This window comes from Triticum urartu, chromosome 3A (genome assembly GCF_056163025.1).
Source record: "Triticum urartu cultivar PI428250 chromosome 3A, HENAU_Tu73, whole genome shotgun sequence".
Classification (NCBI taxonomy): domain Eukaryota; kingdom Viridiplantae; phylum Streptophyta; class Magnoliopsida; order Poales; family Poaceae; genus Triticum; species Triticum urartu.
In genome coordinates, this window is record NC_141875.1 from 434,354,536 (window position 1) to 434,377,807 (window position 23,272).

The 23,272-nt window shown below is 44.7% G+C and overlaps 1 protein-coding gene across 1 annotated transcript; it reads right to left on the bottom strand.

The window, feature by feature from the left end:
• Positions 1-9,306: 9,306 nt before the first annotated feature.
• BASS2 (Sodium Bile acid symporter family) lies at positions 9,307-15,677 on the bottom strand. Its single transcript, XM_048707856.2, has 13 exons — positions 15,354-15,677; positions 15,158-15,275; positions 13,487-13,610; positions 13,325-13,366; positions 13,113-13,226; positions 12,925-12,987; positions 11,879-12,006; positions 11,143-11,224; positions 11,004-11,055; positions 10,810-10,907; positions 10,336-10,497; positions 9,763-9,852; positions 9,307-9,657 (listed from the first exon to the last, which is right to left on the bottom strand). The coding sequence occupies exons 1-13, from the start codon at positions 15,442-15,444 to the stop codon at positions 9,580-9,582; spliced, it is 1,242 nt and encodes a 413-aa protein (XP_048563813.1). The 5' UTR covers positions 15,445-15,677; the 3' UTR covers positions 9,307-9,579.
• Positions 15,678-23,272: the final 7,595 nt, after the last annotated feature.

Below are 23,272 nucleotides of genomic sequence, written 5' to 3' on the forward strand. Positions count from 1 at the left end.
CCTGCACCGTACAAACCAACAAGCATCTAAAACATCCTAAAGGCAAACCTTGGCACATTATTTTATAATACAATGGAATTGTACAAAGGGATAATTATTTTTGCTGAAAAGTTTCTGTAATCAAGATTCACAAAGTTTCCGTGAGCATGAACAAAGTTCAAGGCTAGCTCCCACTTCAACAATGCTTGTCTTTCTCACTTTCGCTTCTCTTTTTGAAAAGTTTCGGGTTCCCCTCTTTATTTTTGTTGTTTTTAAACTATATAAAATCACTCAACAGAAGTAAATGACTCTAAAACTTTCGGGTTGTCTCCCTGGCAGCGCTATCTTTAAAGCCATTAAGCTAGGCCTATAGTGCTCAAGTAATGAATCCACCCGGATCCCAAGGTATATCAAAGCCAATTTTAATTAACAATGATTTGTAATTTAGTAGTGAGCAAAAAGTAACATATATCATGAAATAACAAAGTCTAAATCTCTTCCTATGCATCGGCATGTCATAAAAGAACAATTCATGCACACAAAGTAAAGGTCAATGCATAGTATAAACAGTTTCTTGAAATTTTATCGTGTGGGAAACATAGAGAGGTGGAGATATAGTTCCTTTCTCATAATAATTGCAAGTAGGAGCAGCAAGCACATGTATATTATATCTATCAAAATCATCGTGTGTAGTAGTAAAAGGCAACCCATCAATATAATCCTTAATAAGCACAAACTTCTCCGATATAGTGTAGTTTGGAGAATTCAAAAAGATAATAGGACTATCATGTGTGGGTGCAATAGCAACAATTTCATGTTTAACATAAGGAACTATAGCAAGTTCATCTCCATAAGTATAATTCATATTGTCATCTTGGCCACAAGCATAGCAAGCATCATCAAAAAGGGATATTTCAAAAGAATCAATGGGATCATAGCAATTATCATAGCATTCATCCTTCGGTAAGCACGAAGGGAAATTAAACAATGTATGAGTTGAAGAGTTACTCTCATTAGAAGGTGGGCACGGGTGATCAATCTGCTCTTCATCCTTTTGTTCTTCGCTCTCCTCCTCATCTTTTTCATCCAATGAGCTCACAGTTTCATCAATTTCTTCTTCCATAGATTCCTCCAAAATATTAGTTTCTTCTGGGACAGCGGAGACTTTCTCAATAAACGCATCAATATCGGAATTGTATTCATAATTCTCATAACAATATTTAAGGATAGCTAAATTTTCAGGTCTGTAGAGAGAATCATAAAGATTTTGATATTCTTTGAACATAGATTCAATTTCATAAGCACCCATAAAAGCAACAAATTCTTCTATTTGTTCCACAACATAGTAGTCATATATACCTCTAGCATAAGAAGCCAAAGTTTCATTATCATTAAATTCACATGAAAAGGGAAGGTGTGGAGCCTTCATCCTAGAGCAACAAGTATAATCATATCTCAAGCATAGTTGCCTAGCATACCAATACAACATATAAATTTGATCCCATAATAGTTTCCCTTTTTGATTCATGCGATAATCCCTAAAGTATTCATGTTGATCCAACGTGTCTCCCATTACCAAATTGAATGGGGTTTTCTCTGGATTATCAAAGTAGTACATAATATCTGTCACATAACGAGCATCGAGGGTTTTAGGAGGTTCCTCGTCTCCATGAGCAGCAAGTACACCTATTTTTTTGGTATTTCGTGTTCCATATCCATAACTAAAGATAAATAACAACTAAGAACAGCAAATAAAAGTTACTTAGTGATAAAGCAAACAAGCACACACGAGAATATTCACCCCACGCTATTACTCCCCGGCAACGGCGCCAGAAAAAGGTCTTGATAACCCACAAGTGTAGGGGGTCGCAACAGTTTTCGATAAGTAGGCGTGTCGAACCCAACAAGGAGCTAAAGGTAGAACAAATATTCCCTCAAGTTCTATCGACCACCGATACAACTCTACGCACGCTTAATGTTCGCTTTACCTAGAACAAGTATGAAACTAGAAGTATTTTATAGGTGTTTTTGGATAGGTTTGCAAGATAATAAAGAACACGTAAATAGAAAGTAGGGGCTGTTTAGATAAAGACACAACTAAGTTATTTTTAGTAAAGAGATTTTTGTTACGAGAAAGTTATTTGTCCCTAGGCAATCGATAACTAGACCGGTAATCATTATTGCAATTTTATATGAGGGAGAGGCATAAGCTAACATAATTTCTCTACTTGCATCATATGCACTTATGATTAGAACTCTAGCAAGCATCCACAACTACTAAAGATCATTAAGGTAAAACCCAGCCATAGCATTAAAGCATCAAGTCCTCTTTATCCCATATGCAACAACCCCCTTACTCGGGTTTGTGTTTCAATCACTCACGCAACCCACTATAAGCGAATCATGAACGTATTGCAACACCCTACAGTGGGGATACCTCACGCTTGCGTGACACGGAGAGCACCAGTAATAAAACATGCAACTCAAACCAATATTGATCATCAAATAGCCCATAGGACAAAACAGATCTACTCAAACATCATAGGATAGCCATACATTATTGGGAAATAATATATAGCGTTGAGCACCATGTTTAAGTAGAGATTATAGCGGGTAAGAGAGAGGTTACACCACTTCATAGAGGGGGGAAGAGTTGGTGATGATGGCGGTGAAGTTGTTGGTGAAGATTGTGGTGATGATGATGGCCACGGCAGCGTTCCGGCGCCACCGGAAAAGAAGGGGAGAGGGGGGCCCTTCATCTTCTTCTTCCTTGACCTCCTCTCTAGATGGGAGAAGGGTTTCCCCTCTGGTCCTTGGCCTCCATGGCGTGGGAGGGGCGAGAGACCCTCCGAGATTGGATCTGTCTCTCTGTCTCTCTCTGTTTCTGCGTTCTCACATTCTTCCTTTCACCGTTTCTTATATTCCCGGAGATCCGTAACTCCGATTGGGCTGAAATTTTAACACGATCTCTATCCGGATATTATCTTTCTTGGCATCAACATCCTTACAGGGTGGCCACGAGGGTTAGGGGCGCCCCCTGCCTCGTGCCTCCCTCGGGCACCGTCTCGCGTGGATTTTTCTTCCCAAAAATCATATATATTCCAAAAAAAATCTCCGTCAGTTTTATCCCGTTTGGACTCCGTTTGATATGGATATTCTACGAAACAAAAAATATGCAACAAACAGGAACTGGTACTGGGCACTGGATCAATATGTTAGTCCCAAAATAGTATAAAAAGTTGCCAAAAGTATATGAAAGTTGTAGAATATTGGCATGGAACAATCAAAAATTATAGATACGACGAAGACGTATCACTGAACTTCTTGGATGAATCGCCAGGAACGAAATCAACCAGCTTGGTGTCATCTGCCGACTTAAACTTCAAGACCGGATCATGCTCCGTAGTTGGCTTTTTCAAAGATGTCATGTCTGCCGGGTTAACATTGTATTTATAAAACTTCAACTCCTCTGTTGCGCACACAGACTCAGCGTAAGTAGCGTCACCTTCTTCACACTCCAAGGCTATCTTACGACTCCCATGCACTGTTATAGTGCCCTTGTGACCCGGCATCTTTAGCTGCAAGTAAACATAACAAGGCCTTGCCATAAACTTAGCATAAGCCGGCCGCCCAAACAGAGCATGATAAGGGCTCTTGATCTTAACCACTTCGAAGGTCAATGTCTCAGATCTGGAATCGTAATCATCTCCAAAAGCAACCGCCAGGGCTATCTTACCAACTAGGTATGCCGACTTACCAGGCACCACACCGTGAAAGACAGTGTTCGACGGTTTAAGATTTTTATCAGTCAATCCCATGCGACGGAAAGTTTCATAATAAAGGATATTGATGCTGCTACCTCCATCCATGAGTACCTTAGTGAATTTATATCCTCCAACCTGAGGCACCACCACCAAGGACAAGTGACCCGGATTATCAATCCGGGGCTGGTGGTCCTCACGACTCCACATAATGGGCCGCTCAGACCAACGCAACTAACGGGGAACTGCCGGCTCAACGGCGTTCACCGCCCTTTTATGGAGCTTCTAATCCCGCTTGCATAAACTTGTGGTGAAGACGTGGTACTGCCCACTATTCAACTGTTTTGGGTTACTCTGATACCCAGATTGCTGTTGCTGATTCCCCTGACCGGACTGTTGGTGATAACCACTCTGAATGCTTTGATTACTTGGGTGACCCTGGAAACCGGAATTAGAACGGACACCACCGTAACCCGGACCATGAGAGCGGGAACCTGAGCCGCCGCCCAGCCCATGATTGTTCTGGAAAAAATTGGATTTTTGAACTCCTTCATAATGTAGCAGTCCTTCCAAAGGTGATTGGACGGTCTTTCCCGCGAACCATGCTTTGGGCAGGGCTGATTCAGCATCTACTCAAGATTGAGACCTGACCCTCCTGCCCGAGGAGGTGGCTTCCCCTTACGACGCTGACCATTATTCTGTGTATCGGTATTGGCCACAAAATCTGAATTATTATTGGCCTTGCGCTTACCATTGCCCCCTGGCTTGCCGGGTTATGATGCTGACCCTTGGTGTTGCCACTCTTTTTTCCCTTTCCCGGCTTTTCATCATCAGACTCGGGGTCCTTGGTACTATCAGAGTCGGCATATTTAATTAGAGCCGCCATCAGCTCCCCCATATCATTGCAGTGGCGCTTGAGCCGCCCTAGCTTTTGTTTAAGAGGCAAAAAAGGGCAATTCTTCTCTAACATGAGGACTGCTGAGCCGGCATTGATGTTATCCGATGAATGCAAGATGGCTTTGATCCGGCGCACCCAATGGGTCGTTGACTCGCCCTCTTCTTGGGCGCAGGCATCCAAATCCACAATCGACATGGGCTGCTTGCATGTATCCTTAAAATTTTGGATAAACCGGGCTTTTAACTCGGCCCACGACCCGATGGAGTTGGCAGGCAGCCCTTTTAACCAAGTACGAGCTGTCCCATCCAGCATCATGGTGAAGTATTTGGCACATGCAGCATCGCTAACCTCCAGCAGGTCCATGGCCATCTCATAACTCTCAATCCACGCCTCAGGGGGTAAGTCGGCTGTGTAGTTGGGAACCTTACAAGGTCCTTTGAAATCCTTGGGCAGACGCTCATTACGCAGAGCCATCACTAAACATGGTACACCCGTGCTTCTAGAGGTCACGCCTGCCTCCACCGAAGTTGTCGGATAAATCGGAGATGGTTGATGAGCCGCGTACTGAGCCGCCAGGTCAACCTCCTGACGTGCTCTATCCTGATCCATCAGGGCCTTAGTATTACGGGGCAGGTTACGACGCTTCTCACTGCTTGACACCGCCGGGGAGTCCATGTGTCTGCTATAACTTCGGCTTGGGCGAGGGGTTGAATGGATCCTCTCACGACTATAAGAATAAGCCTCCTGTTGCACCAATGCTGTCTGAAGAAGCTCTCTAGCCCTCCGTGTTTCAACCGCAGCTGGAGACTCGCCTTCAACTGGGAGAGCCGCCAATCGCGACACCGCAGCGATCATGTTATTCAAAGGGTTAGAATAATGACCCGGTGGTGTCGGCACATGTCGTGTGATATTATTCTGACGAGGCAGGTCCGTCGTGCGTGGTTGAGCCGGCGCTCCAGTCCCAAGTGCGGCTACTGCCTGGTTTACCCCTGGCGGGTCACTGGTCCCCGCACCAGGCGGGTTGAAGAGGTTCCTCGCCTCGTAAACCGAAGGCAGACGACTCCAGTGCCTTCTCCTCAGGACTTCGTTTGAAGCGTTCTGATCCAACGAGAGCCGGAAGGAATCGGCCTGGATTCGTTGCACGTGAGCATCCAAAGTGGCTCGCTCCGCAGTCATCCTTGCGTTCTCAGTTGCCAGATCTTCCTTGGCTTGAGCTATCTCATCTCTCAGTTTTGCGACCTCCTCGTTATGTTGAACTTGATTCGCCGGATTAACCTCTGTTGTCAACAATGTTATCAAAGTGTCCAATAAGTCGGACAAGACCTGAGCCGGCAGGCGCACAGGGTCTCCTGCCCCGACCGTCGTTGCCGCTACTGACCAGGAAATCATTGCCGCCGTAGTCGAAGAATTCTGCACCAGTTGTGTACCGGCCATGAAAATTGCAACCCGGTTTGGCGGCTTATAGGGGTCCGGAATACTGTCACCATCGGAACAGCCCCCAAGCTTGCCGTCTTGCAGTTGATACAATGAAGTAGTCTCACATGTGCACGACTCACCATCGGAATAGATGGCCGTCTCACCGCCAGACACAGATCCTTCTTCAAATTCCGCCCCATGGAATCCAACGAAGGCGTGCTTCACGGCGGGTTGAACCCAGGCGGGTCGTGCATGCTGAGCCATCTCGATGATGTCAGTGCGGATGTCCGGCTCAGGGCCCGGTTCGCCGATCTTGCCAATGAAAACATGAATCCCGCCGAAGGGGACCCGGTACCTGTACTCAATTGAGCCGGCCTCGGGGCCCTAGCCTACATCGTCGATGTAGAGCTTGCCGCGGTGACTCTTGGTCATCCGGCCCACGGCGGATCCCTTGATCCCTTCAAAGTTGTCCTTTAAGAACTTGAAACCACTGTGCGCTGGCCCCACGGTGGGCGCCAACTGTCGTGGAATTGTCACGGCGGATGTCCTAGTGTGAGGACTTAGTCATGGAGCCATCGCACTAGGTTAGCCTAAAGGGGTTAAACGGGACAAAGGACACAGGAATTTATACTGGTTCGGCCCCTTGTGGTGAAGGTAAAGGCCTAATCCAGTTTGAGGTGGTATTGCTTATGTCTCGATCACCAGGGAGCGAATACGCTTGACCTAGTTTTCGATTTGTTCTCTCTCCTCCTAAACCACCGCTGGGTCGTCCCTTTATATACACGGGTTGACGCCCTGCAGCTTACAGAGTCCCGGCCGGCTCATAAACAGGTCCGGCCTGGTGACTAGTTACACTTGCCTTACGATACAAGTCATGCATATATGGCGGTTTATACCTACGGGCCTTAAGCCGCCTTTGGGGCTTGGGCTCCTCATAAGTCATCCTCATGAACCGCCATCTTGGATTCCTTCATGGGCTTTGTGACAATGAACCGCCGTTGGTATAACCCGGCCCCTCCTGGGCGAGTCATACCTAATAGTTATATCCCCAACAGTCGGCGAATGGGTTGCAGTTGGTGGACGCGGAGGAGGTGACGGACGACATGGCTCGGTGGCTCGGATGATGCGGGGTGAAAACAGCGGCAGGCGAGGCGATAGGGCGATGCAGGCGAGTGGCGTCAGCGGGCGATGCGAGGAGCTGGCGAGGCGAGCGACTGGCGATGCGAGAGGCGAGATCCACGTACGTGCAACCAGCTAGCTAGCAAGCTAGCAGGCAGCTCAATGAATTCTGGCCGTACGTACGTGTGTAGAGCCTCGACGATCTACACAGGCGACACGAGCGAGGCTAGCGGGGCGGCTGGGGAAGCGCGCACAGGGAGGGAAGGAGCGGCGGCCGGCGCGCAGACAACGACGGCTGGGTGGCGGCGGCGGCGGCGCGGAGAAGACGCGCGGCGGCGGCAGTGGAAGACTAGGATGAAAACCTAAAAACTGATACCATGTATGATTGCACGATGTATTGCTCTTCGTGCATAGGCGTGTATATATGATGTACAAAGGTGGGTCATGGATCTCAACTATACAAGGAACTATGAGGCGGGCCCAATACACAGTATGCACATAACACATATACTCAACAGGATGGGCGGGGATGGAGCGAGGGGTTGGGTTACTTACTTGCGAAGCATCTCGAGTTGTTCATCGTTCAGCGGCTGACGGACGGGGATGGAGTTGGGATCCGGTCCGAGGAAGGGGAGCCGCCGCCACCACGGGAACGGCTTGGGCGGGACTAGAATCAAGCGATGGAACCTCTCCTCGTACTCCTCAGCTGGGGTGTGGATCACCCTCTCCTCGGTCTCCAGCGCTGCTTGCCCGACTCCGACAAGGGGAGTACTCTCCTCCGTATCCGCATGGAAGGCCTCCCTGGACGAGGCCATGGTTGCTCCTCCTCCGCTCCGCTCCGCTCCGATCCGATAGGCTGCAGCTAGGGTTAGAGCTGGTGGCGCGACCGCAGCCGCAGGGAGAGGAACACGAAAGAAGTTGGTGTCAGCACCAGCCCACCGTTACTACCGTGATCAGTACACGACATCCAGGATCATCTGGTGGAGGCGCTAAGTACTCAAATTAAACTAGGAAACTAGTGTGGGCCAAGTGGGCCTTGTAATGTCATTGGGCTGTGAGTTACCCGTTGGAGATTTATAAATCTTGTGTGAGGGGTTACCGAAGATCAAACTCACATGCCTTCTTTGTGTGGGCTTTTACTTCTGCTTTTGCTGTTTTAAAAAAAATGAAATCAATCCAAGGATTAACTCTTGTTGGCTTTTTTTATGTAGAAGAAACTCCACGAGCGCCGCTTGTTAGAGCCGAGGCTTGAACCCAGGCGGGCTGGCAGCTACCCCAGCTGCTCAGCCAACGGGTCGACGCCCCATCCTCCTTTTGATGTTTTTTCACTTAGATAAAAAAGCCACAAAAGCTCCTAATAGGGGCCTTTTGCTTCGTCTTTTGGCTTATGAATCAATATTGTTATATGGTGGATAAGTTTGCCTAAAAAAATGATGATATAATTCAAAAGCCAAAGCAAAACACACCTATTTAAAAGTTTTTTTTTGCATTTTTGCCAAAATAGAAAAGGTGCAAAAGCAGAAGCAAAAGTCTAAACAAACATGGCCTCAAGAACATATACATGCGTTTCTGCTGTTCTTGCATGGTCATCTAATGATGAGACACGTCGTCTGTTTCTGCTGTTCTTGCATGGTCATCTAATGATGAGACACGTCGTCCCAGAGGGAATTAGCGAGTTTATTCTCTGTAAGATTAATCATTTGAGGCAGAATAGGGTTGCTGGCCGTGGCAAATTTTGGTAGGAGTACAACGGAGTTGTCCACCGCGAGTTCAGCCGTGCATCGAGCAGCTAGTGTCAGCTGAAGGTAACCCTTTCATCTTCTTCTGTGGAATAAAACCCACGGTCCTCTCGTCTCGCAACAAAGAAACAAAAGAGGAAAGGAACAGATAAATAGACTAGGGAGGGACATCAGAGTTCAGCGTTACTGATTTCATCATGATTCTGCCTAACAATAGTTCACTGTAATGTCTTCTGTTTCCAGCTGGCCCAGGTATGGATGCAGGCTTTTACGTACGGTAACCGAATATTTGAGAACCAAACCTCCTTTTTTTAAAAACCTACAAAGAGACTCACAAATTAAATTGCTACCCAATCAACAAATATGACCGGCCTACTACATAACACCATATATATAAACGAATTACTGCTTTGTCTGAGAAGCAGCTTATTTATTTAGAAGATGAAAAATACATTACACACCAAACTTAATTGCAAAGCCTTGCCTAAATCATTAACAAGGGTCCTTCCTACCAATAATCAATTATCTAGAATAAACAAACGTCCTTATCCTGTTTTGTGTTTTACATACCTAAAATATGGGAATATAAAAAATTCTCTGACGTAACCACGCTCAACTAAAACATGGAACGACTAGAAGCTGGAGCCTAGGATTGTTTTTGCTTCATTCATTCCTTGAAATCGTCCTTGTCATCTGCTGGAAGGCCTCTGTTTCTCCAGAATACTGCGAGAGCACTGCCTCCGAGCTGTCGTGAAGAAAAGAACAGTCAGATATTGACATGAACCACCACGCAATAATGTACTTACTAGTGACTACAGAATTATGAGGGGGAGAGGACAAGAAAACCTACCGCCATGCACACAACACTGACAGCAGAAGGAACAGCAACAAGAGGGTTTGTGAAGTGCTTTTGGGCAAGTAAAAATCCAAGCGCAGAACTCTGCAAACATGAAGAATGTATGTCACTATTAAGCACAAAAAGGGCATTAAACACATGGAGTGTGTTCAAAATGGCTGTAAACTTCATATGCACTAGTAAAATCAATCCAGCTAATGCACATTCTGATGCTCTGCAAACTGAAATTTACTACTCGAGAATAAGAGGTACATTATCAACTACCTCGGTCAATTAGCAGGGTGTTGATAATGTAAACCTAGGCAAATCTTTATCCTTATCCTTGGGTCTTTTGGTGTGCACCACAATTAAACAGATATAACATATTTGCACATTTAGACATCAATATTTCAGCAACAACTACATGAGGAACTGCACGAAAGACTGCATTAAATAGATACATTGACTACATTTACCTTCCTAATATCCAGGTAAATAATACAAGAACCATAATGTTATTAAAGGCCTTACAAGTGCTACGGCTAGATAAGAAAAATATTAAATCTGAGCATTTGAATATCTGTGTACCTGCATCCCACACTCAATTGAGATGGTTCTAGAAGTTGATTCCCCGAAAGAAGACCATTTCGAGATCCAATAGCCAAGAGCGAATGCAACAGCATGCAGCAGAGCAACAGGGAGAATAAGTTGAGCACCTTGAGTTTTCAACACTTCTGCGACTTGCCCAATCTTGTATGTAAAATTTCAATTAATAATAGTGAAAGAAAGTAGCACTGTATCACAAACAAGAGCATAACATTTACTTGAAAAATAAGAACTTCAAAACAGTATATGAGTACTACATGTCGGCAATGTCACCATTTCATGGGATAAAAGTTGCAAACTTTGTGGAGAGCACACATTATTTAGGTTAAAGTTCAACAAAATGCATTCTAATTAACTCAAGCAACAACTCCACTCGTCTTCTCATCAGGACACAAAGCGTGGACTATGGGCTGAAAGAAAGGCTTGAAGCATTAGATCGTTTGTTTACAGACTTACAGGGCTAGCACAAAGCAAGGTGGTGAGGATGACCCCTATCAGTGGTGTTATGGAGATAATCCGCTCGGTAAACTTGGGAAAATACTCATGTGCCAACACTGCAAATTAAACAGAAATAGTGTCACAACATATGTCAAACAAGGCATTTCTATGATGCCACAATAATGTACAATGGATCTTCAATTAAGATTCACCTCCAACGATAGTCGGTACTAAAACAACCTGAAAAGTACTGATGGCCAAGCCCTGCACAAAAAGAGTTTATTTTAACTAAGATTTGATCAATTAAACTAGCAAGCAGTTGATTCAAGATACGGATCATAGTGTGTTTACTGCAGCATCAACAGGGACTAATTGACCAGCAAGGAGTTTAGTAAGGAGTGGTGTCATCGCTATAGCACCAATAGTCGAGCAACTGGAAGATTCAGAAAAATCTTGTTAGAATAGTACTGGAAGCAGATAAAGTAAGAGGGCATCTAAGAGGTTACTGGATTAAATCAAACAGAATGGCACCACATAAGTAATTTGCAAGTAACAGTTTGCTGCTCACTGCTCAGTTTCAGCAGAGAAACTTCTTAAAGAAAAATCACAGCTAGAAGAATCTCATGATTGACATGGCGCATTATACCCATTCAAAAAGTATTCTGCACTTTCACTTACACCATGTTATCCTCAATAGTAAGTCCTATTTGCAGCCTGAAACCAGTGTGTGCCATCATGGTAGGCAGCAATTTTTGGTACGGACTACAGAAAGTGCTAAGTTGATCGCTTCAGATAAATTTGACAGCTAGTACTTATGATGGAAGCAGGCGAGAATATCAATAACCAATGTAGATCAATCTTTTTATGCAAAATAACCCAAATTCTGTGACGCATAATACAGCGAATTTTGAAAACAGTTAGCACACTAGTGGAATTCTAATAACTGCAACAGAAGTCAATACTAAAGGCTTCATTTCCACAATGGGCGAAGGGATTCAAGAGAGACGGAGGTACATCCGTATATGGATAAATAGATTAAAACAAGCACCAAACAAATGCCTTTTCTCAAAGAATATCCAAAGCTTACGTGGTCATAAGAACTGAAAGTGCCACATTTCCTTTGGATATGTAAGTTGCAACGTTTGATGCTTGACCACCAGGACAACATGAGACCAAAATAAGACCAGTTGCAAGAGGAGCAGATAACTTCAATGACTGTAAAATAGGAAAGCAAATTAGGTGCAGATAATTATACACTGAAAGAAGAAGGCTTATGCACACATGTTAGTGCAAATATTCATTTGTACAAGCAATTCTAGGTTTAAAAATAGATTAGCCATGAACAAAGAGAAACAATTTGCCAACATAACTCATACATTTCTAAACTCAAGCATAAAGTAATTGAAAAACTAAGAAGATAATGAGGTGCACAATAAAATGAGCAAAGTCAGTCACGCTGACTAAATTCAAGACATATAATAAGAGGAAAACATCAGAAAGTTTGAAACCAGGGATAACTCTTGAACTTTAAAATCTTTTCGGGGCATAGCATATTAGACCGGTTCATTAATTTGAGTCATTTATCCTCGTTTTCATTTAAACTTTACATGGGAACTGGGAAGTCCTCACATAAGTCTGTTTAGCACAGAAAATGGTCTGCATAACACCATGCAAAGGTGCAACAATTTATGAGAAACCATATGTTGTTTGTTACTTATTACTACATTAACTTATTACTACATTATTAGTTTGTAAGTAGCAAAAGTAAGAAAACTTCTTCAGAGACCTGCTTGCTTTTGAAAAAACTAAAAGATGAAACAGGAATATCGCATGTACACTTGTTACTCATGTATAAAGAGAGTGTCATTTTAGCATGTCATGAAGACTGAACAATTGCTTGAGCCTGCTACTATGCGATCAGTGATCAAACTTTACATCGGTTGGTCCTTTGGTGCATACATTGTTAGTACGTATTATAATATTTAAATTAAATACTTCATTTCGCAATACAGAAATTGTTGGTTAAGAAACAAACTAACAATACGACTATTCATCACAAATTTAAACATCCACAATCACTAAATTATGTAAAACTGAATCAACAGTATTATGCATGTCTATTGTCAGCATTACCAATGCGATAGCATATCCTAGCATAGGTTTGATCAAATACTGCGCAAGAAATCCCACACCAACCTGCAAAGAAGCTATTACGTCAGTGAACATACAAAAGAGATTCTACATCAATTCATAAGGTATTAAGTACAGAACTGCGTCAATATTTCTATACAAATACATGCGGCCAAGGGGCAGAAACATACTGTCCATGGATTCCTTAAACATCTCCTGAAATCTTCAAATGTTAATGTTAGTCCCATTGACAACATTAGGAATCCTAGGCCCACGGTAAAAAGATCAGTCTCCAACCAGGTGACCTGTAGGTCCAAGGAAAGTAGGAAACCATACATACAATATGTTAAGGCATTAGCTGTGAGTACATAGTAATAGAGTTGATAGGTGAGAGAAAGTTTACCATTGATGGCTTGTAGATGCCAATAACTGTACCTAATATGACCTGCAAAAGGTGATCTCCACGTTACTAGATTTACAAAGATTTGCATCAAATTAATGAAAGAGACTACACAGTTAAAGACAAGAGAACTGAAATTTTTCAGAAGCTCTCATAGCAACTTACCCAGACAGGGAAAAGAGTAGTGAGTAGCTCAACTATTTTCTCGTACTGGCTTGCTCCAGTAGGCTTGCTCGCTGGCAGGTTACTAGAAATGTTAGCTTCTGCCTTGCAGAAAATTTGACGGCTCCTGAGAAAACAACAAATTGTTTTTAAATTTTACGGAAACTAATTATATTTTTGAATTATCTGGTCAATAAGCATACAAAAAATGCGAGCAAGGAGGAAGAACCCTCCCTTATCGCGTTTAAAGTAGGTTACGGAGCCTTGAGCCCAGGTGGCTTCAATCAAGGAGCATAAACAAATGAGAGAATCAAGAAAGACCAAAAATCACAGCTAAGATGGTTCTTGCGAAATCAAATTATTTGGAGAAAGTTAATGCTATTTGATGATGGTTCTTCAATCTTCATACGAAACTATACGGGCAAACTGAGTCCGCCAAATATCACGAATTGGAGAGATAATTTATAGCTATCAAAAGTGATCAGCGAAATTAATCAGAAAGTTACAAATAGTCGATAATGCTCTCAAATAAAAACTGAAGATGTCATGACATAGCAACGAGGAATGTGGATTTTTCGCTTGCATGGGTAGGTCTAGATACACACAATTCCGAATTGCATAGATGTGCATCTAAGATAAAATCATTGATGTGCCTCATTTTAGAAAATGTGCACCTGCAAAGAAATAACTAAGTGGGCACCTGCAAAAGGATAACTAAGTGAGCACCTGAATAGAACTAACTAAGCATGCACCTGCAAAAACCTGTCTACCTGTTGCACATCTATGAGTTTCTTGGGATCTTTTCGTGATGCATAAATGTGGTTGAAGAGTATTGGTAGGCGGGCATGATAAAGTATCTTTTATGTTGAGACATTGCAACAAATTTTAACAACTTGTTCACCTGATTTTCAATTTAAGTATTGAAAAAAATGCAGTTTAGAAAAGAAATTGCACTATGATTAAAGCGTGAAATGGAAGTTCAACAGATTGCAAAGAGGTAAATGAATTCCATTGCATGACTAATGTAAATACCAGTAGCTTCACTGGTGGGTAATGGACTAATGGCAAAGCAACAATTTGACCACTAGAGTTATTAATACAAAAGGGAAAAAATGTTGGTTGGTGTTGTATCACTATAAAATGGCCATTTACTTCAAACCAAAAGATACAGACAAGTGCAATCAGTTTGCAAAGAGGTAAATGAATTCCATTGCACCTATAACTGTACGCATTTCACTGCAGTCACTCATTGAGTACTGTTTGTTCAGTGCAATAAACCTAAGAAACGAACGTCTCCCTATGCCTACTACCCCAATAGGCCAGGACCAAAACATGCAATGCGCCTGAACCCCACACCCTAGGACCAAATTGAGCATGACCATGACCCACACTGTAGCTTGATCTTCCCATGTTGCAAAACTTGCAACCTGGCAAGCTCTGACACAGGATCTTTATTTCTTTGACCACTAAAATAAAGCGTTCAGAATTTTATCTTGGTAAAAAAAAACTATATAGTTGAAGGTGGGAATATAGAACTCCCCTACCTCACATTAGCGTATATATAGTGACCAGTCAACACTCGACAAAAGCAACTGTGTTGACAAAATAAAACCCAGCAATTAGGCAATCCATTCCCAGACACGATCAATTTCACAAGTCCAATTAGCATTATACCTGACAACCGGAACAAGAGTGGTCGCTGGTGAGGGCGCAATGGCCAATCCCCACTCGGCCTTCTCCGTGGCAGCACTTCCATATGCTGGCACAGAGCATCCAACTCTCAGTCCGCACCCTGCATCCACGCGAGCAAAACCAGGTCAGACAAACAAACGGAGAAGTGGGGGGAAAAACCCTTCAAAGGGGCTCGTACCGAGACGAGGAGCGGCGAGACGCGGGCGCGGGCGGAGAGCGCGGGAGACGGATGCCATGGAGTGGAGAGGGCAGGTCGCGGAAGGCGCCATGTCTGACAGAGATGGTGTGTGTGGAGAGGTGGTGGAAGGAGAGGAGTGAGGGTTTAAGACTCTTGAGAGTGGTGGCGCTGGCGTTGTCGTCGACGGGGAGAGCAGCAGTGGGGACGAGGGAATCGAGGGGCGCCGGGAGAACCACACATCCGGGCGGCTTGGCCGCGGCGCGCCTGTGGATCAGGTCAGGTGGCTCCCTCTCTGTCGACGGACGTGCGCCTCCTTCAGTCAGGCGGATCCTCTTCTGCGTCAGGATCGACGCCAGCTGCGAATGGGCTCAATCTGTTGAGAATGAGTATCCGTACCCTCAGGCCCAGGTTCAGAGAGTGAACCACCTGCAAGTGGGTTGTCGGGCTTGACCCGTGTAAGCAGCATCTCGTCCATCACAATGGACCAAAATCTCAAAAAATAATAATTCAAAATGGACACCCAAATTTTCTCAACAACATAAAAAACATTGGACACCCAAAAACGTCCGTGGGCACATTCCTTTGTCCATAATTATATTGTGCGAATATCTGAATGCAACAATAATTCAAAAAATAAATATTACGAAGTACAACCCAAACATGGAGTTCTGCAATAAAGTTCAAATTTGAATTCAACTTATTCAGACATATAGTTTTCCTCTCGAATCGCCCACTTCATGCTCACGAGTATTTGTCGCTAGATTCTGCCCAGGAAGTCGGAAAGAATCACACATCTGCTCAAATTTCATATGGTGATATACTTCGTCACCCTTATACTCCACAATTACATTATGCATGATCACACAAACTGTCATGAGTCATGACCTCCTATAATGTCTCCGCATCCCATACTTTGCATGTCCTCCCACAATGTCTCGGACAACTGCAAAACAGACTTGGAGCACTCCAAATGCCTTCTTCCTTTGTGGCTTATTATTGTCTTTGGAAAAAGTGATATATTTTCTCATCCAATGGCTTAGAGATGGTCTCAAGGAAGGTCACGCACAAAAAGATATAACATCTCAAAGATAATAGTCCATGTTGTACTCGTGACTAGTGATGGTGTAGTTGCATAGAGAAACTTCTTCCATACACAACTTTGCAAACGATGGAGACCGTTGTAACACGTCGGTGTCATTATGTGACTCGGGCATCACAAGAAAAGATTGAGAGGTGGTCGCTTTAAGAATGATGGTGGGCCTCTTGCAATGACATTGGTATTGCCCTTAGAGCATACTAGTGGTTGGGGCGCCACTCCTGTGGCGCCTCCTGAGAGAAAGCTGAGGCGATGCCAGGTAGGACACGCCCCTTCCACTCTCCTATTTGTACTTACTAGTGTGTTATGTGTATTATTTGATGTTATCGTGAAGGAACTGGCATTTCAAATAGAACAAACCAGCAAAAAAGCAACACATGTAGATTAAACAATCATATTATGGATATTAACAAGTGCATATAAACCTCATCAGATACTTGTTGGGTGGTTGGTGCTTACAGATGACCAAGGGTACTGTATCTGGATTAATAGTTGCCATATATAGAGTAGAGAATATATTGCTATGTAATATATTCGGTGTCGGCAAATAATTTAGGCATAGAAATGCTACATCAATTTTTTAATCCGCCAATGGGCATAAAAAACTTCATTATTCATGTTCTAGCGAAGAAACCTTTTCATTTTTGGTACTTGCCATCAATATATACAATATAGGCCACAAGTAAGCTGGAGCAGGATGACATTATGCAGGCAAAGAAGAAAGGAGTGCACATGTTTGCGGGTCATGTTGTGCAGAACCTACTGATACTTCAAAATTAGTCAAACCCTCATTGGTTGACATTGATGCTTTGACATATAGTTGTGTGATACGTCTCCATCGTATCTACTTTTCCAAACACTTTTGCCCTTGTTTTGGATTCTAACTTGCATGATTTGAATGGAACTAACCCGGACTGACGCTGTTTTCAGCAGAATTGCTATGGTGTTATTTATGTGCAGAAACAAAAGTTTTCGGAATGACCTGAAACTTCACGGAACATCTATTCAGAAATAATAAAAAATTCTTGCAAAAGATGAAGACCAGGGGGCACCACCTGTCCACGAGGGTGGGGGCGTGCCTGCCCCCCTAGGGCGCGCCCCCCTACCTCGTGGGCCCCCTGGAGCTCCTCTGACCTCAACTCCAACTCTATATATTTGGTTTCGGAGAGAAAAAAAATCAGAGAGAAGGATTCATCGCGTTTTACGATACGGAGCCGCCGCCAAGCCCTAAAACCTCTCGGGAGGGCTGATCTGGAGTCCGTTCGGGGCTCCGGAGAGGGGAATCCATCGCCATCGTCATCATCAACCTTCCTCCATCACCAATTTCATGATGCTCACCGCCGTGCGTGAGTAATTCCATCGTAGGCTTGCTGGACGGTGATGGGTTGGATGAGATTTATCATGTAATCGAGTTAGTTTTGTTAGGGTTTGATCCCTAGTATCCACTATGTTCTGAGATTGATGTTGCTATGACTTTGCTATGCTTAATGCTTGTCACTATGGCCCGAGTGCCATGATTTCAGATCTGAACCTATTATGTTTTCATCAATATATGAGAGTTCTTGATCCTATCTTGCAAGTCTATAGTCACCTATTATGTGTTATGATCCATTAACCCCGAAGTGACAATAATCGGGATACTTACCGGTGATGACCGTAGTTTGAGGAGTTCATGTATTCACTATGTGTTAATGCTTTGGTCCGGTACTCTATTAAAAGGAGGCCTTAATATCCCTTAGTTTCCGTTAGGACCCCGCTGCCACGGGAGGGTAGGACAAAAGATGTCATGCAAGTTCTTTTACATAAGCACGTATGACTATGTTCGGAATACATGCCTACATCACATTGATGAATTGGAGCTAGTTCTGTGTCACCCTATGTTATGATTATTACATGATGAACCTCACCCGACATAATTCTCCATCACTGATCCATTTCCTACGAGCTTTCCATATATTGTTCTTCGCTTATTTACTTTTCCGTTGCTATTGTTATCATCACTACAAAATACCAAAAACATTACTTTTGCTACCGTTACCTTTTGCTACCGTTACCACTACTATCATATTACTTTGCTACTAAATACTTTGCTGCAGATATTAAGTTTCCAGGTGTGGTTGAATTGACAACTCAGCTGCTAATACTTGAGAATATTCTTTGGCTCCCCTTGTGTCGAATCAATAAATTTGGGTTGAATACTCTACCCTCGAAAACTGTTGCGATCCCCTATACTTGTGGGTTATCAAGACTATTTTCTGGCGCCGTTGACGGAGAGCATAGCTCTATTCTTTGATTCACTTGGGATTTATATCTGCTTATCATTATGAAGAACTTGAGAGATCCAAAAACCAAGATTTATCCCTCAACTACGAGGGGAGGTAGGGAACTGCCATCTAGCTCTACACTTGATTCACCTTCTGTTTTGAGTAAGCTTGTGACACCTAAACCTACTTCTGCTATTCGTTCTGATATGTCGCATGTTATTGATGATGCCACTTCTACTATGCATGATACTTATGATGAAACTACTTCTATGCTTGATACTACTGTGCCACTTGGTGAATTTCTTGATGAACAACTTGTTAGGGTTAGAGAGAGTGAAAATATTGAATCTGATAATATTGATGAAAGTGATGATGAAGACTTGCCCGTTATTCCTAAGGGTTATGTTTTTGATAAAGAAGCTTCTTTAGCTAGCTTGCAAAGATAGTTATGAATGTAACGCCCTCGATGCGGCTATATCTCCCACGTGTCGAAGCACGACTTAGAGGCATAACCGCATTGAAAGCAATGTCGCAAGTGAGGTAATCTTCACACAACCCATGTAATACATAAGGGAAAGAGATACATAGTTGGCTTACAATCGCCACTTCACACAATTACATGATTAAAGCATTACATCAACCAAATACACTCAAGGTCCGACTACGGAACCAAAATAAAAAAAGACTACCCCAAATGCTACACAGATCCCCGATCGTCCCGACTGGGCTCCACTGCTTATCAACTGGAACGAAACAACACAAGGACAAGATCTTCATCGAGCTCCTCCTTGAGCTTGGTTGCGTCATCTGCACGGTTCAACGGCACCTGCAAGCTGGTTTTGGAAGTATCTGTGAGTCACGGGGACTCAGCAATCTCACACCCTCGCGATCAAGACTATTTAAGCTTATAGGAAGGGTAAAATGTATGAGGTGGAGCTGCAACAAGCGACTGGCATATATGGTGGCTAAACATATTCGCAAAAGAGAGCGAGAAGAGAAGGCAAAAGCACGGTCGAACAACTAATGATCAAGAAGTGATCCTAGAACAACCTACGTCAAGCATTACTCCAACACCATGTTCACTTCCCGGACTCCGCCGAGAAGAGACCATCACTGTTACACACGCGGTTGATGTATTTTAGTTAAGATCAACTTCCGATTTTCTACAACCGGACATTAACAAATTCCCATCTGCCTATAACCGCGGGCACGGCTTTCGAAAGTTCAAATCCCTGCAGGGGAGTCCCAACTTAGCCCATCACAAGCTCTCACGGTCAACGAAGGATATTCCTTCTAGCGGGAAGACCCTATCAGACTCGGAATCCCGGTTACAAGACATCCTCGACAATGGTAAAACAAGTCCAGCAAGACCACCCGCTGTGCCGACAAATCCCGATAGGAGCTGCATATATCTCGTTCTCAGGGCACACCGAATAAGCTAAGCGTACGGGAGCCAATGTAACCCAAGTTTGTCAAGGGACGGCCCCGCACGGTGCTCTGGATTGGACCAACACTTAGACAAGCACTGGCCCGGGGGTTTAAAAATAAAGATGACCCTCGGGATGCGCGACTCCCAAGGGAAAAAGGCTAGGTGGCGAATGGTAAAACCAAGGTTGGGCCTTGCTGGAGGAGTTTTATTCAAGGCAAACTGTCAAGGGGTTCCCATTATAACCCAACCGCGTAAGGAACGCAAAATCCGGGAACATAACACCGATATGACGGAAACAAGGGCGGCAAGAGTGGAACAAAACACTAGGCATAAGGTCGAGCCTTCCACCCTTTACCAAGTATATAGATGCATTAATTAAATAAGAGATATTGTGATATCCCAACAATAATATCCACGTTCCAACAAGGAACAAACTCCAATCTTCACCTGCAACTAACAACGCTATAAGAGGGGCTGAGCAAAGCGGTAACATAGCCAAACAACGGTTTGCTAGGACAAGGTGGGTTAGAGGCTTGGCTCAACAATATGGGAGGCATGATAAGCAAGTGGTAGGTATTGTAGCATAGGCATAGCAAAAGAGCGAGCATCTAGCAAGCAAAGATAGAAGTGATTTTGAGAGTATGGTCATCTTGCCTGAGATCCCGCAAGGAAGAAGAACGAGTCCATGAAGAAGACAAACGGACAAAGCCAACGGATCCTCACAACTCCGGAACGGAACTGAAGCTAACGAGGGAAACAACCGGAAAGAAACAAACAACATAGTAAACAACCATCACATAACATGGCATGATGCACAACCAAGTATGATGCATGTCCGGTTTAAATATGCATGACATGGCAAAGGGCACAAACAAAACTACAAGTTAAGTGGAGCTCAATATGCAACTCGTTGCATATTGACGGAACACCACATCAATTATTTAGTTCTCTCTGGTTTAGGTACCCAACAATATTAAATGTTGTTAAACATGGCAAGAGATGAGGCATAACAAAACTACACCATCTAAACAATTTAAATGGGGTCGGATACAACAGATAACAAATCCGGTAAATCCCCATATGCATTTAGCAATTTGGTGCAACAACAATTTTAAACATTTTCGATGTTATTATCATGATGCGAATGACATGAGCAAGTTTTATGCAGAATTTATGAAAATGTTGGCATGTTATAATATATGGGGCATTTTGTCATCGTGGTGGAAAGAAAGGGTGCCACGGTGATGAATTCGAAAATGATGCCATGACAACATATCGGTTCCGGTAGCTCACAGGGATACCGGTGCAAAAGGAAGTGGGAGTGAGTGTATCAAGCAAGATGATGGGGTGATCCCGGTTCCCGGGTTCCCACGGGTGGACGGCATGGCAAAGAGGAACTCGCAAAGAACAACTCGGACACGGAGCAACACACGGTTCAACTCATACATCGCAAGCATTCGGTCCACGGGCGGTCGTCTCGGGGTTATACCTTCGAAGCATGCGTTTCGGGCGGAACGAGTTCGTAGTGGAAGTAGTCGTTCATGGGTCTTCGAGGGAAGTAGTGGATCACATTCGTTTTCGGAGAGGTACTTGACGAATCCAAGGTTCCCGAGTGCGACAGTAGTAGAACTTGGCGAATCTGAGTTCTTCGGAGGTCGTCATCGAACTTGGTCAAATACACGATGTGGGTAGACGTTCACTCAACGGTCTTCGGCGACGGTAGTTGTACATGGATCTTCGGCCACGGAAGTAGTCGTACACGTTTTCGTAGAGGTTCGGGGTCAACGACATGGAACTTGACGTCCACGGGTTTTTTCGAGGGTCGACGGTATTGGTACTTAGTCGTAGCCGTTCGAGTCATCGGTAGAGGAACTTGACGGATTTGAATCCCTTCGGGGTTGTCGTGGTACTTGGGGTCTTCGGAATTGCCAGTCACGCCGAAACGAAGGGGTACTTGGTACAATCCGCGTAGTCGTGCACTTGTCGTCGAGGGACTTGAAGGTCTTGACAAAACGAAGGGGTACTCGGCAAAACCATGTTCTTCGGAGGTCAACGGTACTTGTTCTCGTATCATCATGTAGACGTACTTTCGGAGAGGAACTTGTCGCGTCCCAAAATGAGCAAGGCGAAAACCCTTGTTCAACGGCGCTCGAACTTGATGAAAACCACGAAGGCAGCCTTGGGCTTCCCTGGTTGTCGCGTCTTGGCAGTGACAAGAGGAGCGACGAAGCCAGCGAGGCAGTAACCGAAGATGGCCGGGTCGGGCGCCGGGGTTGAAGACCGGAGGTGGTTGCAGACAGAGCAGCGGCGACCTTGGAGGCGGAGGAGGTCCGGCGAAGGTAGCAAGCCGACGGCGGGGAAGGCAGCAAGGCGGCGCCACGCGGCGGAGGGATTAAGTCCCTGGCGCAAAAGAGAGGCGGGGAAAACGACGGGGCCGCAGCGCCATGGAACGGAGGTGGAGGAGGACCGCATGGTTATGGGGCGGCAGCCGGCAGTGGCACCTGTGGCGGGCGGTCTTCGAGCTCCAGGCGAGGCGGAGAACTGGTGGCGGCGCTCCTGGTCGCCGGTGTCTGGCAGAGCCGCGGTGGCGGCGCGAGAGCACTCCGGGCGATGCGAGGAGAAGCAGAGGCGCGAGGTAGGAGAGGAGGGCGACGTGGATCGTGCAGGGGGGTCGGGGAGATGGCCGCGCCTGCGTGCGGAGACTGATGAGGTGAGGAGAGGGATCGAGGGAATCGGCTTCCTGGCGGCGGCAGGGGAGAGAAACGAGGGAGAGGGAGATGACGAGGGGATCGGGCTAGGGTTAGAAAAGGAGTGGGGTGCGGCTAGGCTGCTGATTGGGCCTGGCCTTGGGCCGACGCGTGAGGGAGGGAGGCCCAGCTGGGCTGGCTTTCCTCCTCTCTCACTCTTTTCCTTTTTAAAACAAAAACAGAGAAAGAGAAGGAAAAGAAAGAGACGGTAGGGGCGGAATCTGGGCACGAGGACAATTTTCCCGGACTCTTAAAAATGTGCATGGTCCGAGAAAATTAGAAGTGGCAAGATCCGAAGATATGAATTCAAACTCATTTGAGTTTAATCAAATGGTTTGAACTAGGGCTAGGGTTTTGAAGTGCACCAGAAATGTTGAGAATTT